This window comes from Pseudonaja textilis, chromosome 3 (genome assembly GCF_049901715.1).
Source record: "Pseudonaja textilis isolate UNSWEBS1 chromosome 3, rPseTex1.2, whole genome shotgun sequence".
In the NCBI taxonomy this organism is placed as follows: domain Eukaryota; kingdom Metazoa; phylum Chordata; class Lepidosauria; order Squamata; family Elapidae; genus Pseudonaja; species Pseudonaja textilis.
This window is the reverse complement of record NC_141992.1, coordinates 44686969-44706276: the sequence shown is the minus strand read 5'-3', so window position 1 is coordinate 44706276 and position 19308 is coordinate 44686969. Positions and strand designations below refer to the sequence as shown.

General features: G+C 36.5%; 1 protein-coding gene across 2 annotated transcripts in view; it reads right to left on the bottom strand.

Moving 5' to 3' along the window:
* DSTYK (dual serine/threonine and tyrosine protein kinase) overlaps positions 1 to 18873 on the bottom strand; it is a 42868-nt gene extending 23995 nt beyond the window's left edge. Inside the window, exons 1-3 of one of the 2 annotated variants that reach the window (XM_087929422.1) lie at positions 18422 to 18553; positions 17735 to 17868; positions 4622 to 5007 (exon numbers count right to left, since the gene is read on the bottom strand). In XM_087929422.1, coding sequence (XP_087785548.1) covers positions 4622 to 5007; positions 17735 to 17771 — 423 coding nt within the window. In that variant the 5' untranslated portion in view covers positions 17772 to 17868; positions 18422 to 18553. Of the gene's footprint in view, positions 1 to 4621; positions 5008 to 17734; positions 17869 to 18421 lie in introns of both variants that reach the window. The other variant, XM_026715666.2, reaches the window with a different exon arrangement.
* Positions 18874 to 19308: the final 435 nt, after the last annotated feature.

Sequence of the window (19308 nt, the reverse complement as noted above, 5' to 3'; positions counted from 1 at the left end):
GTAATTGCACTACAGCTACTGAACTGACTTAGGTTAGCTTGTAATAACTTTATATGTGTGTGATAAATTATATTGGCTGTAAGAACTTTTGTTTTTAAAAATTTATACAGTATTTATGTAAAATTTCAGAAGCACTATATCTCTATATATTTATGGCCACTGCATGTTTTGAAATCTATTCTGATATGCGTGCTTAATTCAGCACATTGCTCGATGTTGCTTTGATATATTTTAAGTTTACAAATATGAATAGCAGAATTGTAATAATTCCAGCAAACACTCCCTGAACTGATATAATTTGCTTGCTTTTCACAGAAACAATTTATGATACATTTTAATCACATTTTCAGCAATCAGAACCATGCCAAATATTATATTACATTAAATGTAATTCCACCCTCCCCCAATGCAAATGCGTTATGAAAAATGAAATAAAGAGCCAGGTTTAAGAGAATTTCAAGACTCAATAGTATCAATAGTATTCGTTAATTCAGATTCATATTACTCTTAAAACATTATATAAGCTTAGAATAATATGAAAAAGATCAAAGTAAATTTAAGAAAGGTGTTTGTCTTTGAACAAACATCAACAAATATTCACATGCTGTCTGAGACGCACACTTTTTTCAAACATTTCAACTGTCCCCACCCTGAACGAACCAAAGTTGAGCATAACAGACATGATAAACCTATAAAGCTATTACTAAACAATTAAATGTAGCAAATTTTAGCCACTTCAATACATCACTAAGGTTTTCCAAAATTCTTTTCCTGCAACCCTCAAAATAAACTGTTAATTGCCGTTTGCCTGACTGTCATGGGACTTCAGAGCATAGAATAAAAAAAACTGATGTTGCTAGGCAAAAGTGAAAGTTAAGATAAAGATGCATGTGCAAATCAACACTGCGATAGAGATGACTCACATTGATCACAATAAACAAAGTCAATGAAGTGGAAAGAGTTAGACATCTCAATATGACAACTAATCTTATTTGATGAACAGAAGCTAAAGTGAATATTCTTGCAAACTCTTAGCAGTGGTTTTCTTTTAGCTTTTGCCTCTTCTCATACAGGATAACAGAACTGCTAAGCATAAGGCATTCCACAGCATTCCACAGTGGAACTTATTTCTGCAACTGGATTTAATGCCTGGAAATTAAATTTATAGAGCTTAAAACATTTTCAACCAAATTAACTTTGGAAAAAATTTGTAAATGATGTGTTAACAACTTCAGGAGATCCACTAATTGCTGGAGCTGAATAAAATAATTTGGTAGAAAAGAATTGTCCTAATTAAATGAACCAGATGTTAGATCTATAAATGAAGATCTATAAATAAATACCACCTTAAAATAGTAGTTTTCTATTACAAGAGGGGACATTGTTAACACAATTAATACATTTTAATCATTAGCTGAAACCCTACTCACATCTTTTTCTAATAACCAGTTTTGCTTTTTGGTATGCAGTCTTTTAAAAAATATATCCATAATATGATAAAAAGCAACCGGAATACAATTACCTACAAATAAGAATCAGCAATATTTGTAGTTAACAGGAAGAGATAAACTTATATTTTATCCATTCCATCCTGAGAGAACCTACTGGTGTTCTCCCAACTGCACCTTTCTTTTAAAATGTGCCAGAACTGACAAGTACTGTTCTCACTTTATTAAGTAATTCTGCATATGGTTAGTAACCCTATCATTATTTATTCTAAAAGGAATAAATATAGTTAGGTAGCTATAGAAAGAGAGTACAAAAGATTGTAAAAAAAAAAAAAACCTGAGAAGGACAATACAGCATTATGACAGGCAAGGCATGAGTAAGCTAGAAGTGAGCATGTCACTAAGAAATATAGGATAAGAAAAAGAAAGTAAGTATATAGATAGTCCTCTATCTACAACCATAACTAAGCCCAATATTTCTGTTGTTAAGCAAGGCAGAGTGAGTTTTGCCCCATTTTACACCTTTTTTTGCCACACTTGTTAAGCAAATTGTTGCAGTTGTTAAGTGAATCATGCAGTCGTTAAGTGAATCTGGATTTCCCAATTGACTTTGCTTGTTGGAAGCCAGCTGGGAAGGTTACAAAAGGTGATCAAATGACCCAGGGACAATGCAACTGCCATAAATATATTGCCAGCTGCCAAGTGTCTGAATTTTGATCACGTGATCATCGGGGTGCAACAAAAATCATAGGTATAAAATCCAGTCATAAATCATTTGGTCACTAAACAAATGGCTGTAAGTCGAGGACTACCTGTACGCTAAGATGAATAGTTTTGAATTATTGAATGTTTTTGTGAATATGGAATTGAAGTTTGATTGAAAGAGTATGATAAACATGTCTGAGTTTGTAAGTTCAGGTACTATTACTGGGACTGAGAACTGTAAAAAAATGTTTTTGTTGCACCCCGATGATCACATACATAGAAAACTGCTTCAAAGCATGGATTCTTGTTGCACCAGGACATACTCTCCCCAAAATGTACGCAGAACTTTAGACAACATGCTGCAAAAATCATAATGTATATCTTCAATCAGGAAGGAAGATCAGAAAACTACCTATTATAGCATTGGCTAATTAAACAATTTGAAGAAAGAGACACAGCCAGACTGCAAAATGGTATTTCCTATAAACCTACAATAATATATCACACCTGGCTGCAGAGAAAGATTTCCATATAAAGCAAACAAAACTTTAAGCAAAAGTTTGAATAAAAGTAGCAACAAAGTAGAAATTGCAACACAGGCTACAGACAATGAAAAGTTTTAATAACAAATAATGTACAATAATGTTTGGCACAGATAAAGAAAAACAAATTTGCAATAAATTTGAACACTTTATTGGAAAGTAATATAGGATCAAATTATATTCTGGGACACTATGAAATGAGTTAAAATATTCAGTATTACTGCTTGGAAATTTATTATGAATTTTGTGATAAGCTCCTTAATTATAGAAGAATATTTTTTAAGAGTTGAATAATGTAAGTAGTATTATGTATTTAATTTACCAAAATTTAATTAAGAATTTAATTAAGTAAAATCCAATTTGAATTCCAACCTCATTTTTCCCAAGTTATACCACAGTAAACATCTTTTCTACTGTTTTTTTCTACTGTTCAATTTTTCATTTTGCCCTAAAAATGTGAATTACAACTTCCAGAATTTATAGGCTTGTAAGAATTAAAATCTAATGGAAGAAAAGTCTGGAACACTGTATCACTCAGTTAAACAGTCCCAATCTACTTCTCCACATCTTCTCCACCTCTGTCAAATGTCCCAAACTACTTCTCCACCTCTGTCAAATGTCACTATATGATTATATAAATGTTCAACTCTTAATAGAGGTTAAGAACAGCGTAATTCAGAACTTTCTTGCACCTAATCTCAATTTGTATACAAAGAACTAATATCACAAGAATCTATTTTTAAAAAAGAAAAGCTTAGCAACGTATTTTTCAAAATGTTTGAATAAAAAGTAATGATTTAGTCAGAAATACATAGGGCATAAAAACTACATAGTAAGTAAGAACTGTCTTCAACTCTTTGAATTCTATTAACAATATCTCTAGCAGTTGAAAACGAACAATTTTATTCAAGCCAAACATTTAAAAATCTGATTAAATAACTCTATATTTTACAATACTACATCTTCTGTTGCTTGACATTTTTCTGATAGCATTCTGTACAAAAATGACAAACTTGGCACTAGCTATTTCCACCTACTTTCTTTAATTGGTATTTCAATTAATTTCTTTTATTTAAAATTCCATAAATGGGAAATCTAACAATGGTCCTTTGGGGGAAGGGGGTTGAATTAAAAAAAAAAAAAACCTCTCAATTTACTATTCCTAATGATACAAATGCTGAATTTGTCCTAAGTATACACCCTGAATTTAACTAAGGTACATTTTTCATTGATTCAAGAAGTTTACAGAACAGTTGTCTTTCATAAATTAAGCTACATAAATAAAACTAGACTGACATATTGAACTACATTAAAAGCAAGGATTCTTTGCCCTCACATTCTAATTCATTCCATATTATCAACATTCCAATATAAAGATATACTAAAAAAAAATAAACCTGCAGGCAAACTTTCTAAAGCTAGTTGTAATCCAACATGATTCTCATGAAAAAGATAGGCAGCTCAAATCAGAAGAAACTATACTTCACATTATCTATAATGCACTAATATTCAATTAAGGGATACAGTATTTAAATACAATAAAGGATATGGAAAACAACATTTAAATTTTATAAATGTAAATTCATAATCTTAATTGGGGATAAGCCAAGGGTAGGCCAAGTATGCCAATCGGGAAAATTTAAACATTTCCTTTCCAATCAAAGATTCTTTACTTCAAACTGCATCCTCCTTACTTTGCATTAAATTCAGAGACGTGTTGAAATTAAACTTAGGGGTGAACTAAGTCAATAGAGATCAAACTCTTATATTTTTAAAAGTTGTTATTTGTTCTATCTGTAGAATTTCTTAACCATGTTCAAAATAAAAAGTAAAATTAATTAAAAGTTTCATGACAAAACTACTTTCCTATATAAACCTGTTTAAACATGAAATGGTGTGTACAAAGATATTTGTTTTGATTAGTACCTGTAATAAGGAATGATTCAGTGTAACCTCCAACTCTGCAATCTGATGTGCCAGATCTTCATCGTCATCATGGATTTCTAAGTCCTCCTCAGGTATTGTTTCCCAACTACTTTGATGAGCTGCCAAATTATGAACCAATTCATACTGTCCTGGTAGAGCTAAACTGATCCGTGTCTGTCTTCCGTGTGTAAAACGAATTCGACGCCTCTTACAATGCTCCTCGCTAATTTTTGTGGTAGGTAGCAGTCTCTTTCCCAAAAGCATGTTGAGTAATTGGCATTTGGCATTACAGTTTTGACCAAATATTAATAAGCATGGGTGACAGCTTACTGTCAGCTGGAGGTATTCTTCCTCATGTCGGGGAAAAGCAATTGAATTTAGCTGTCCTAAAAAAAAAAGCATATACATTTTATTAGGAATTTTATCCTGCAAGCTTCTTGGCACAGATTTCCCCAAGATTAATCTTCCCATCCAAGCACCTCCTATATGTGTTCAGACTGCAAATCCCAGTATTATCCAGCAAGCGCAGTCCCTGTACCTTATATTCCCAATACATCTGGACAATGCCCATATTGATGCACATAACTATCCTGGGCACATCAATTCTAAAGTAAGAATAAGACATTCTTATGACATTTCAAAGTTTTTTCTTGATTACAGTGTAAGCATTCATGGATCACTGTCCACTTTGTCAAGTGTATTATAGCCCTCGGAGGACTGGATATGGCTTAGGAGCTCCCACATATCCAGTCCGTTCTTCCTTCCCAATGCCAGCAAGTACACATTTTAGACAGTAAGGAGGACAAAAAGCAGCAATCCAGAATCTTGTGCTTTTAATTGAATAAGCATCTTGTCCACAGGTCCCTTCAAGTTTTATTACTATACTAAAACTTGAATTTATCTTAACATTTTCAGTTGATGAGAGGCAGCAGCAAGGCTCCATCCATAATGATACTGTCCCCCGACTCCCCTTCTATTCCCAGAAGCTGTTATCTCCAAGGTTGCTGGTCCATCCACTCCACTGTGTGCAGGCTGCCTGCCTCCATGTCCTATTAAATTATAGCCTGAGACGCAAAACAATAAACCTTCAAGCCATTCTATCTAAAGACAGTTAATCTGGAAAAGGAGTTATGTGTTGAATAATTTCTTTCCCCAAAAGTGTTTATGTTGTACCACATTATCATAATACATAGGCTACTAATAAATTCAGAAATATAAATCATAAGTACACGATACATAATTTTACACAGGATATAAAATGTAAACAAGATAAAACAAAAGTTATTTTGCTTGACCATATTGTCAGTTTTTAAGAGGGGCGTCCCACTCTTTGAACACTCCTATATTCAAACCATAATTGTGCAACTTATTTCTTCCTTCATAAGATTTCCCAGTTTTCCAAATAAAATTATCCTTAACCCCCAAATCTAAGCAACGGCAGACCTTTTTAACAGTTGGACAGGAATTAATTAGGAAATCCCAAGATTACTGATAAGACTGGGAAACTGAAAAAACATCCATGAGGAAGGCCATAGCAAACTACGTCTTTATGGCTGCCCAAAGAATTACAGCTCCCTGTAGTTAACAGGGGCAAACTGAAGCAAAGAGAGTCTTTAACAGTAAAAGCATTAGACAAAAATAGACTCAGCTTAAAAGGTTTGTCATATGTCTTCAACACAGAAATATTAAGTGCAATTCTATATATTAAATGTAAGTTATACATTTGTCCCATTGATTGTAGTGGGATGGTATGAAACTTTGGTTGACACAAGATGCACATAAATCAATAGGAGCCAATGTATCCGTATAGTACATGGTTGCAGTCTTAATGTTGCTCTAAACCAGGGGTGTCAAACTCAAGGCCCAGGGGCCAGATCTGGCCCATGAAGCGCTTAGATCTGGCCTGTGGGTCCTCCCTGGAAGCGAAGCACCAGCCTGCGGTGCTACTGTCAACAAAAATGATGGCCTCCTGCAACACTCTGCCAGCGAAAACAGAGCTCGGTTTTCACTGGCAGAGTGTTCAGGCCACCACAGGTGCCTCTGACATGAGTGACGTCGAGCTAACTATGACCACCCTGGCCACGACCACCTCCCTCCCCCAACAAGGTCAAACACAACCTTGATGCGGCCCTCAGAGAAATCGAGTTTGACATCCCTGCTCTAAACTCTTACAGGCCATATGAATAATAAGTATTATTCAAAGTTGTAGTAGTAATTTATTATTTATACACTAGACCAATGCTTAGTTCCACTGACAATTAGAAAAATACGCACATTAATGTTCACATTTGTCATTGAAGCATAGTACTTTCGGTTATGTAAAAATGTAATTTTATAGAAAACAGAACTCTATTCTACTTATCAAATATAAATGCTAAAATGCAGTAGTATTTTGTACACAGATTAATACAATAGAAAGCACATAAAAGCATAAAGTGTTCTGCTGAAATTAAAATGGGACTGCTATAACACCCACACTAAAAGGAGAAAGCTCTTGTCTGCAAAACCTGAAAACCAACATTCAAATTGAAGATGGAAGGTATGTTGAAATGTAACTTTAAGCCCACTATATGCTGAATAGGTTTGTGAGTATACTTTTCCTTAGGCAGTTCATCTCTAAAACCACTTCGTTGACTTAATTTTTTTTCACCAATCTAAGATTGTGAGCTAAGTGACCAGGTGTTGCCAACTTCTATTGTTTTGGTAATAAAGTAGCATTTCAAATATTTTCTGTAGCCAAAACTGTAACCGCAGAAAGATTTTCTTATTTTTAACTATTGTGGGACATGATACCAAGTATTATTGTCCCTAGGCCCAGAAGAAATTTGGAAATCATGATTATACAATTGGAAGTGAATTAATCAGTGAAGGTCAAATTAGTAGGTTCCTTTAAAAAAAAACATAGTTTTTTTGTTTTACAAGTCACGTGTCATTTAAAAAAAATCATGCTAAAAGTTTTTGAAAAAGAACTAGGCAATGATTTGCTTTTATTTATTAAAATCCATTGTAATCAGATTATTTTTAAGATTATCATGACTGTTCCTTTTCTAATACAAATACAGGTTGTCCTTCAGTTATGACAGCAATTGTTGTTGCTAAGTGATAATCCCAGCAGTCCTAGTACCCTTGTAACTCCAAGATATGTGAGTCTTTAAGCAGGACGTGGTGGGAGTCTCAGGAAAAGAACATGGGGATGTACCCCCTTAGGGGAGGGGGGTTGGCGCAGGCTGTGTGGTTGAGGGAGGCTGAGGGAAAGTTTAGGAAGCCTAGTGAAGGCCGTGGGTGACTGCAAGAAAAGAAAAGCAAGGATATGAGCACAAGATGGCTGTAGGCAGGATGACCCAGTGGGGCATGAGCTCAGGAATGCGGGAGGGGGACTGACCTCTCAGAGAGACTTGCAACCTTCCCTGCTCGCTTCCCCATTGATTTTCCTTGTGAGAAGCCAGCAGGGAAGACCACAAATAGTGGTCATGTAACCGCAGGACACCACAACCATAAGTCCAAATACCTTAATCATGATCATGTGAGTGCAGAGGCACTGTGACAGCTAAAACATCGAGGACCAGCTGTTAAGTACCATAGGAGCCAGCTTTGTCTATGGTTAAGGCACCAGGCTAATAAGCTAGAGACTGTGAGTTCAAGTCCTGTCTTAGCCATGAAAGCCAGTTTGGTGACTTGGGCCTGTCACTCCCTCTCTGCCCAATTCATCTCACAGGGTTGCTGTTGTAGGGAAAATAGGAAGAGGAAGGTGTGTTGGATATGTTCACCACCTGGAGTTATTTGTAAAATAAAGGTGAGAGATTAGATAGACAAAGGGTCTTCAAACTTGGCAAATTTAAGACTTGTGGACTTCAACTCCTAGAATTCCTGAGCTAACATGACTGGAGGAGGAATTCTGGGAGTTGAAGTCCACAAGTCTTAAAGCTGTCAAGTTTGAAGACCCCAGAGATAGCTAGACAGACAGAGACAGACAGACAAGACAGACATAATAAAGCTTTCCCCTGTCCAGTCATACTAAGACTCTAGGAGAAGGTGCTCATCTTTGTTTTTTTGCACAAGGAGCCAGCATTGTCTGAGGACATTTCCATGGTCATATGGCAAGCATGACTATATGCTGAGGCATATGGAACTTTGTTACCATCCACCCAAAGTGGTACCTATTTATCTACTTACATTTGCATGCTTTCGTACTGCTAGGAGTTTGTGTGTATATACATACAAAAATACATATTACAGGACCACTGTAAGTGCATATTATATATTATTCAGCACCACACCAACTTCAAATTATTGCTGAACAAGTGGTCAGTAAGCAAGGACTACCTGCATACTGGATAAATATTTGACTGCCCAATTCTAATCACAATTCTTACTGTTGAAGCAACTTGCTATGCCAGTATCATATAACTCAGGAGACAAAGGGTTCACAGGTTTTGGTTGAAATTGTCTAAGTGTGTAGAGACAGCAAAGCAGCAAGAAGCAATCCAGTGATTAAATTTGCCTGTATAGTACTGGGCAACCATCTTTGCTTTGAATAGATTTATAAAGAGAGAGAGAAAGAGAGAGAGAGAGAGAGCACTGTCTTTAGGTCTCTAAATAGGTCTCTAGGCAGGTGGTTCATTGCAATTAATTAATAACCTTCATGAATATTTTAACTTCCTATCACATATCCGTTGCCTCATGAAGAAGGCTATTAAGGCTATTATTTGCAGAAAATACTTTACAGTGCAATCAATATGTTTGCAGATATAATTGCTTTTCTTTCTCACTTACATTTTAGCGGGTTAAAGAGGTACAAAATAACTGAATTGAAGAGCTGCAACCAGGAAAAGAATCACTGATGTATAAAACAAGAATAATTAGTAATAATTAGACTAAACCAATTCAATGGTAAATCATTTTATAGCAAGTATTATCAGAACTTCCATCTAGAAAAGTTACTAATGTTTCTCCTTAAGAACAAGCTTACACTTTTTATAAATGCTTTTATAAAGCATTCCTAAAATGCTATTTTATCAATATGCTTTGATAATTACACATATCTAATAATTGTTTGAATGGGTCCCTTATTTAAAATACAGTTATACTCTAGTTCATAGACAGACAACATGGTGTTTTCAAGATTTTTTTGAATTACAATACCAATAAACCCTATCCAATTGAGCCAATAGTCAGTAAGTATGAATGCTGCTATAGAAAATATTTTGAAGGCTCTAGACTAGCCATCCTTGCTTTAGGGATAAAGAACACAGGCAGACATTTAAGCTATATTTCTTTGCAAAGCTCAACATGATTAAACACACAGAACCTGAAATTTACAACTGAGTGGAAGTGACTACATTTATTTGAAGCCCTTTAACTTCGCTTCAAATCCATATTAACTGTGCAACAAATCTCCAATTAGATATCATCTAGCTAACCAAACAATATTGCTTGAAGAAAATATTGCTTGAAGAAAGCTATTACTAAAGAAACTCTAGAGCAGGCTTGTCCAACCCGCGGCCCATGGGCCGCATGCGGCCCAGGTCGCCTCGTAATGCGGCCCAGTGCCCACCCCAACCTTCATGCCAGAGCCAGCGAGGAGGAGGAGAGGCAGGCGCGAGGCGGGGCGAGGCAAGCGCCAGGCCAAGCAGCAAGAGAAAAGGCAGGCGCCGTCAGAGCGCCACCTCCTGCTGTTACCCCTGCCGCCACCGCTTCTGCCCCCGCTGTCACTGCCGATGCTGCCGCCGCCGATGCTGCCCCCGCCCCGCCTCTGCTTCTGCCCCCCGCCGCCGCTTCTGCCCCCGCCGCCTCCCCCGCCGCCTCCCCCGCCGCCACTGCCACCCCCGCCGCCGCTTCTTCCCCGCCACCGCTGCTGCTTCTGCTCCGCTACCCCGCAGCGGGAGCAGTAGCGGTGGTGGTGGCGGGAAGAAGCGGCGGCGGGGGTGGCGGCGGGGGCAGCAGCGGGGGTGGGGAAGAAGCGGCGGCGGGGGAAGGCTTCTGCCCTCACCGCTGCTGCTGCTTCTGCCTTCCAGTCCTGCCTCATCCAGCCGGGCCATTTGCAGGAGGAGAGGTAGGCGCGAGGCGGGTGAGCTTTCTCCCTGCCCCCCCCCAAAAAAAATTTGGCCGGAAAATAAACCATGATTAAAAAACTGTGATAAAAAAACCATGATAAAAAATAAATAATTTTTAATTAATAATTAATAATAAATAATAAAAACATCTCACTAACTTCATTTCAAAATAAATTTAATATGTTAACTATGTTTTCTATGGTTTTTTTGGATGATCAGGTATCGTTACTGTTATTTTATTTTATGTGCGGCCCAAACCAAATTTTCATCTTCTAATGTGGCCCAGGGAAGGTGAAAGGTTGGACACCCCTGCTCTAGAGTATGCAAGATTTCTTATTGTTAAATAAACTGTTCAGCCCTCTGAAATTAATTGTGATAATAGTAATATAAGATTTAATTCAACATGCTTAGTTGCAAATTTCATCTCCATCCCCAATTTATAATTACATCAGTATATTTTCCAGTAAGCTTGGTGACTTTGAGCCAATTACTCTTTCAACCCAATCCACTTCACTTTTTTTATTTGTTTCTATTGTGAGGAAAATAGGAAGCCAAATCATTATATATGTCACCTTGAGTGAAAGGTGGGATATGATGATTATGATGACGTTGTTGTTGATGATGATGTTAAAAAAAAGTATAGGGCAAGCTATCTTCAATTAATAATTTTCCAATTTTTGGTACTTCTCTCTTATGTAAAGCATTTATGAAAGCATATGAATCAAGGACGCGGTGGCTCAGTTGCTAAGACGCTGAGCTTGTTGATCAGAAAGGTCAGCAGTTTGGCGGTTCAAAGCCCTAGCACTGCGTAATGGAGTGAGCTCCCGTTACTTGTCCCAGGTTCTGCCAATCTAGCAGTTTGAGAAGATGTAAAAATGCAAGTAGAAAAATAGGAACCACTTTGGTGGGAAGGTAACAGCGCGCAATGCGCCTTCGGCGTTTAGTCATGTCGGCCACATGACCATGGTGATGTCTTTGGATAGTGCTGGCTCTTCGGCTTTGTAATGGAGATGAGCATCGCCCCTTAGAGCCAGAAACGACTAGCACGCATGTGCGAGGGGAACCTTTACCTTTACCTATGAATCAAAGCAATGTCAATTTAATGGAAGTGGAAAGGGGATAAAATTATTCAGAATAAAAACTGGAAAACCAGGTAAGGAAATTTAGAAAACATAGAAACTAACTTTATTTTTAATTGAGTCATTTCATTTATATACTAAGATAGGTTTTCACAGATTAACTATTGTCCTAATCTCCCTCTGTTCACAAGTATACTTTTCACCAAAGAAGCATTTTGTAAAGTTTAGTTAAAACTTTGTTTTTGTTTAGTTATATCAGTTTCCATTTCAAATTGGGATTCCCAATGTAATATTACTTGTTTTCTTTGACATCAAATGTAATTTTGCCAATTGTATATACCATTAAATGCTGTCACCAAGCCATCATACAGAAGACTAACAAGATTTTTAAAGATTTATAAGGCAATTGCTATCAGAAGTTGAATGCTGTCCTTGTAAAGACTTAGAAAACAACTGCAAGAAATCATCTTGAAGAGAGCAGATATTGTGCTATGAAATATTTTGCTTTGGAACAAGCTCTGATTCTCTTTTATAAATAAAATAAATTAAGCCAGTGTGGGAGAAACTATTTTGAGTAATATACAGGTTAGTTTTAATCTATTGAGAAACGAAACCTTTTTAGATTTCTTTAAATCACAGTATTAGTATACTGTATACATAGCAATATTCATATGCATGCTATAGCATTATTTGAATACTGATAAGATTTCTTTCAAGCAGTCACCAATGTCTCTACGACACCAACTATAACTAATGCATATCTTATATTAAATGTGGAAAATAAACTGTTGTACTCCAATTCGTATTTGTCCTAGTCAGAACTAATGGAAGAGACTGATGGGATTGACGGGAGACTGAATTTCAATTATAGGTGATATGCAATGTATAATCAAATTCTACTCTAAACTTACTGATTTTCAGTTTATGAACTTCACGGCATAGGGCTTAGCTATTTGAAGGAGCACCTGTCATTCATGATTACAGCTCAGCAAAATTGGTGAACTCATATATTAAACAGCTCTACCTATTGATAACCAGGAAAGATTCTTTTTCATTGCATGCCTATCCTTTGAAATAGCAACTCCAGAAATTTGTGTGGCTCCATGTTTAAAATTTTGCCCTTCCAGGCTCTAGAATAGGGTATCTATTGAGTTTCTGTGAAGTATGATTTTTGCAGTTCTTAGAATTTGTGTCTGCACATGTAGTTATTATTGTGTTTCATATTTTCTTATGTAAACTGCTGTTAGCCTTCAGAGGTGAACCACACAGGAAACACAATCAGATGAGCTAATTCTACTTTACTGTAAGGCTACATTAGCAGAATTTTGCAAGCTTGAAAGTACAAATCTCCTGCCATCTCTTCATAGCCTGAGAACTTGGGAGAGGGGATCCCTTCTGAGCCTCTTTCTCTTTCCATCTTTTATTCAACCATTACTATCTCTTCCTGCCATCTCCCAAGATCATTCCTACATACCATGACATTATCCCACAGTCAGGTGCCCTTAAAACTAATAAATAAATCAACAAAATCAATATTAAATAAGTGTAAAGCTACTGGAATAGTTTTTATATTTTGAGCTATTCAAAACCAATGTTAAATTCAGCAAGATTTTGTTCTACTACCAGGTAAAGATCTGAAAATTTATGTTCTTCTGAAGAAAAACTGAATGATGCAAAAAAAAGAAAAAAACACCTTAGTTTCATTACTTATTTGTTGATATACAAGCAATTCTGAAATAACAAATTATTCTTTCCACCAGTCTCTTTGAAACTTCTTAGCAATAAAAGTGCACTGATAATTAAAATATGAAAGGATGAATTAGCAGATCTTAAAATTAATAAGCAGAAAACAAAGTTAATACACACACACATTTATATGAAAATACAACAACAAAAAGAATTGATGAATAAAATCGATTTCAAGGTCAAAAAGAAGGTTAAATATTTGGGTATCACTATGACAAATATGACTTGTATGTTATCTCAAAATAATTAAATGAAGACATGGAATGTAGCTCAGAAAATGTTAAGATGGGACAAAGTACAGCTTCATTATTGGGCAGAAATTATGTGATTAAGATGAATGCTTTGCGTAGAATTTTATTTTTGTTTCAAACAATACCTGCTTTAACTATTGATGCACTACATAAGCAATTGCTAAATCTGTATGGTAAGGGGAAAACACAAGTTAAATATAAGGTATTGAAAGATGCAAAGAAAAAGAAGAGAATTGGATCTATCAAATTTGAAAGTATACTTTGCAGCTCATTGTTTAGTCTGGATTAAAGAGCGGGTATCACTAAGGAACAAGTTATTGTATAGGAATTAGAAGGATACAATCTGAGATTTGGGTGAAATGGACACGACAAAGCTAAGGCTAATATTGATTTTGAAAATAATTATCTCAACTGTGCCATTCTGAAAATATGTAATAAATACAAACTTAGGTTGTGCCTGAAAACATCTTTGTGGCTCTCAACACAAGGATCATTTATGGATGAAAATTTAAATGATTTATATTTATGAAACTAAATGAAACTAATCATATTAGATTTTTTTTTAAAGGGAATGTAAAAAAAAATCAAGAGAAGATCTAATAACCAAAAGATATATTGAAATTAATGACAAAAAACTGGGAAAAAGTCATGGAACTTTATTTTTATATATCTGTAATATTATTGTATGCTCAAAAATGGAAATGACTCCCCCGATTAAAGAAAAGGTAATATATGGGAAAATTATTGATTTTTTGCATAAAAAAGAAAAAATGAACTTATGATTTGTGGTTTGATGTTAGGCAAAAAACTAGATAATAGAAAAAAGAGAGCTTTTTAGAGCAATAGAGCAAGAGTTAACTTCGTAATTATACTTATATTTGCTGCAAATAAAATTGGAAATTTCTATTTTCTTTTTCTATAGTTTTTTTTTTGGTGGGGGGACTTCTTTCTTTCTTCCCTTATTTCTTTAAGTTCTATTAATTTTTGTTAGGTTATACTTCCTTTTTAAAACTTTTGATATAAAATTATATTAAAAATAATGCAATACGCTTAATCAAATATATCTGTGGTAAAATCCTTTGTCTGCAATTATGACTTTCTTACCACATGGCTTAATTTCAAAATGTGTAGACGATTTATAAATATCATGCACATCTTTTACTCTGTATTCATGCCAAAGATTGTACTACATGAAACAGCTCTCAAACCATGGGTATTGCACACTTTTCTTCCTTTTGCATGCGACAAGCCAATTTGCCAATACATCTATTATAACCACTGAGGATTTCATAGCATGCAATGAAGGAAGCAAGCTAGCTCAAAATTCATCCACATGTCAATATCAAATCTGTGCTGCTTACTAAAGGACAACCCCCACCCACCAATAAGAAAGTTATCAATTTAGTTGATCAATTTAGACTAGCTATCAAGTCACTCTTAACAATATTTATTAAGGACACAAAGGATTGGGATATAAAATTCAGCTAAACCATAGAAAATTACTATAACTTTGAATATGCAAAAAAAAAAAAAGCTGTGGGACTTCAGAAACGTATTTTTCAATATTTTCCATCCAAATTACAATATATTGTACAGAAATCATCCTAAAAATCAGGTAGTGAAAAACTATAGTTTCTTTCATTAGTTGAATTGAAGGCACTCAGAACCATACTTGCAAACAAGTAAGTATAAATTGTAAAATGTTTTGTTACTATTTTATCATATTGACTATATTAGTCTAATAAGGTTTTGAGGAAAAAGAAAACTTTTGGGATGTTTTCAAGTCAGGAAACATCCAATTTAAAAAAAAAACTATTGTTTTTAATAGATTTGTTTTTAGAAAGATACTAAAGACTATTTTTCCACATTTTTTCCGAGATATTCATAACATGAAATTTTAAGCCACATGCCTTATACTACTAAATTTAAATACAATATAACTTGAATAAAAAATAGCTAAAGTTATTCATTGTACAAAAGAAAGACATAAATGAATAAAATTTAACTAGTGATTTATTTCATCATTTCACTGAAAGAACAACATATGAACCATTAAAGGTGAACTCTGCAGGAAAAAGTGAAATTAACTTAAATTACCTTTTACAGAAATACTCCATTGATCTCCAGAGTGACATATTTTGAAATAAACTTTTTTTCATATGGTAATATCAGGTTGCTTATTCTCTGCTTCATGCACTCACAATCATAACAAAAAGGTAGAGTATGAACTAAAGCCATTCCGTACTCCAGATATGAAGGTAAATGGTGTTTCAGAAGGGGGGGGGGAGAGAATGTAGATTTGGAACACTTTACACCAACTGCACCTTTTCCTGCGATCACAGGGCACAAGTTGTGCATGGTCTTAGTATGAACCAGAGTTTATCCAAATGCTGCAAATGCACAAGAAACATCTCATCTTAGAAGCAGTATTACATGTGTAAACTTACCCAAGTGTTTGGATACAAATGGTACCAAAGCACCTTGACTTCCATTACCCTTTGAGTATTACATCAGTTACCAAACATAATTTGGCCATTAAAGTATGCTGGGTATACAGTCTGTTTCTATTTTTGTTTACTCCATCTAGTAATACCCATGGGACAAGGGAAGCAGGAGAGAAACATCTACATTAACTGTTTAAATTATTAGGTTTAATTTTTAAACAGTTAATAAATTATTAACTGTCTATTTTCCCATAATGGATGTCTGCACACCAGGGAAAAACTATACCGGCTTCAATAATTTCTCCAATTACAGATTTTCGGAGTATATTTTGGTATGAGGCATGAAGTATGAGCCATAGAAGTGTCTAAATTAGGGATGTCAAACTGGTGGCCCATGGGCCAAATGCGTCACATTCAGGCCACACCCACCACAGCTCCATGAAGGAAAAAAACATTGTGGTACATCACATGGTAGCAACATGATGCAGCGAGTTTGACACCTGTACCCTAATTAAACAAGTTATGAGATAAGAACGTTTTCTCCGAGATGACATTTCTGTCTTTGACAGAGAAAACATTCTACTGACCCTAAAATAACTATCAGATCAATATTCTAGCCTTGTTATAGCATTCATATTAATAAGACAATATAATGGCTCTCAACAAATAATGCAATACTTAATGTACCCTTGAAATGTAAGTTACAAGACACAGGCAAACAGCCCAAGACTTATATGAAGCTTTTTCTATTATCAGAAGACACATATTTTGACTACTTACTTACTAACCATAAATTCATCACATTTTTCAAAGATACAGGTCATATATTCAACTAATACTTCAGAATCTTGTTCCAATTTGTGCAAAGAAACATTATTCTATTAAGTTCTACATAGTGCCCCTAGGCTTTAGATATATCCAGTTATTCACACAGTTGTTCAAAAATATTTATGACTTCATTAATAGCTCAAGAAATTCTACTCTTTCCAATATTAACAAATGGATGCTCTGTTTACCAAGGCATCCAAAATAAGCCAGATTCACATATTTTGGGGGATCAAAGGAAAAAAAAGGAAGTGAAAAACAAGTAGTTCACCCTACACCCTATTCCACTGTGATATTTATAGTTATCTTCTAATCTCTACTTAAGAGAGGAGTACAGCATTCAAGTTTCCTGCCTATAGATCATTAGTACATTTGCTTCAAAAGGATGGTGGCATCTTTCATCTTTTTTTGCAAACATTTAAAATGTTCATGTATTTCTGATTTGGTCAATCTTTTTCCCTTATAAACCATACTTTGAATGTTTAAAATTTGCTTTGCTGCATAATATATGATAAATATAGAAGTCATTCTTTCCTTGAATTTGATCAAACATCTGTTAATGAATAAACGTCATTAATTTGACCACTGCCGCACATTATCCAACTTTAAGTTCCCAGACTTTTGTTTTGCTGGAGTAGAGAATGATGGTTTACACAAAGTTTGACTAAAGACATTATTGAAAACAGATCTACAATCCAGCATGTAATGAAGTTACCTAGTTTGGGTAATGCAAGAAAACGACTGCCCTTCATTTCCACTTGGAGCTACAAATCTTCTCTTTTATTAATTAATCCAAGATTTAAAGGAAGGACATACACAAAGAATCAGGAACCAGGTGAAATCTCCAAGCTAAAAAACAAAAATTTAAAATATACACCTTGTTCAGAATCACGCTTGCCCACAGTAAAAATTAGCCCACGGACCAACCCCAGAAGCTCTTCTCTGGGGTCAGATGCCCTAACACAGCTGTCGTTTGTGCATCCACAGCAGGCCCTCCGCTTAGAGGGGGGGAGGACAGGGCTTCATTAAGCACAGAGTTGTCCAACGTGCTTTCCTGCTGCTTTCAAGGGTTTTCGTCAGTTTCCATCAACTCCGCCGTTGCCTTCACGTCTCCCACCTGCCTTTTCTCTCAACCGCTGCTCAAATCTCGGCTTTTCTCAAAGCCGCCCAGTTCAGCCCACCGATCCCTTTGCCCCATACACAGGAGTTCCGTAAAGCGCGGCCCTTTCCCCCGCTTCAGTGACGGCCAGCAAGAGCCACGGTTGCCTCGGTTTCTTTTCCAGACGCCCCGCCTGATGGGGTGCCGGGAACTGCACTCCCCCCACCCCACCCCAACAACAGAGGAGCCCGAATGCAGGCCTTTCTCCCACGCCGTCGGCTCTGTTCCGCCCCTCACACTTACCGGTGAGCAGGGAGGCACCCCCACCAGCAGGGGCGCTATCAACGGCCGAGGGGGCGGGGTGTTGTTCAGGAGGCTCCTCCCCGACAGGCCCAGCATTAGCAACGGGGAAAACAGTGGGCCCTTGGGAGTATTTGAGGTCGCGGAAGAACTTCTTCGTTTCGCGCAGGTTGTGCTGCAATCGCGTTAGGTGCCGGTTGTAGTGGCCGAACGTGCGGCATAGCTCGCGGTTTAATCCTCCCCCTCCGGTGGGGCCTCCCCATCCTTCCGACATTTCCTCCGCCGGGGCTTCAACTCCAGAGTCCTCTTCCCACCACGGTGGGGAGTCGGACGATGCCAGGCTGTCGCTGCCGCCTTTTCCCCAGGCTTTACCTCCTGCTCCCCTGTCAGCAGCGACGCATCCAGTCGCACTGCGCACGGAACGGAACCTTTATCCGGGCGCTCTGCCGGGGAGAGGGAGGTGGCCAGGGGCGGACCTCAGACGGATATTTTTGGTCGCCTTGAACTATGGGGGATGTAGTCGTATTTGGGAAAACTTCCCTATTATAGAAGTTCATTTCTTTATTAGGAGCCTGCCTCTGAAAGCAGGCGTTTTTTCCGAATCATGTATCCTGGATTTTGTAGTTTTCAAGTTAAACACTGAAATGTTTTCCGTTCTCTGCAAGGGCTAACTTGCTGAAATTCGGTAGCAGGTTACGAGAGGCTTTAGACTAAGTATAAATGGGGGAAAATGGAAAAAGCAGCGAATGGGAAGTTTGAAAGAATATAAAACCTTCAAGTGTAAGAGTATGAACGGTAGAAGATTATGCAGTTGACTCGCTTTTGTGAATTTCATTTCAAAGTTATTTCCTTGGAAAATAAAAAAAAATGGTTCATTCTCTGAATCGAAC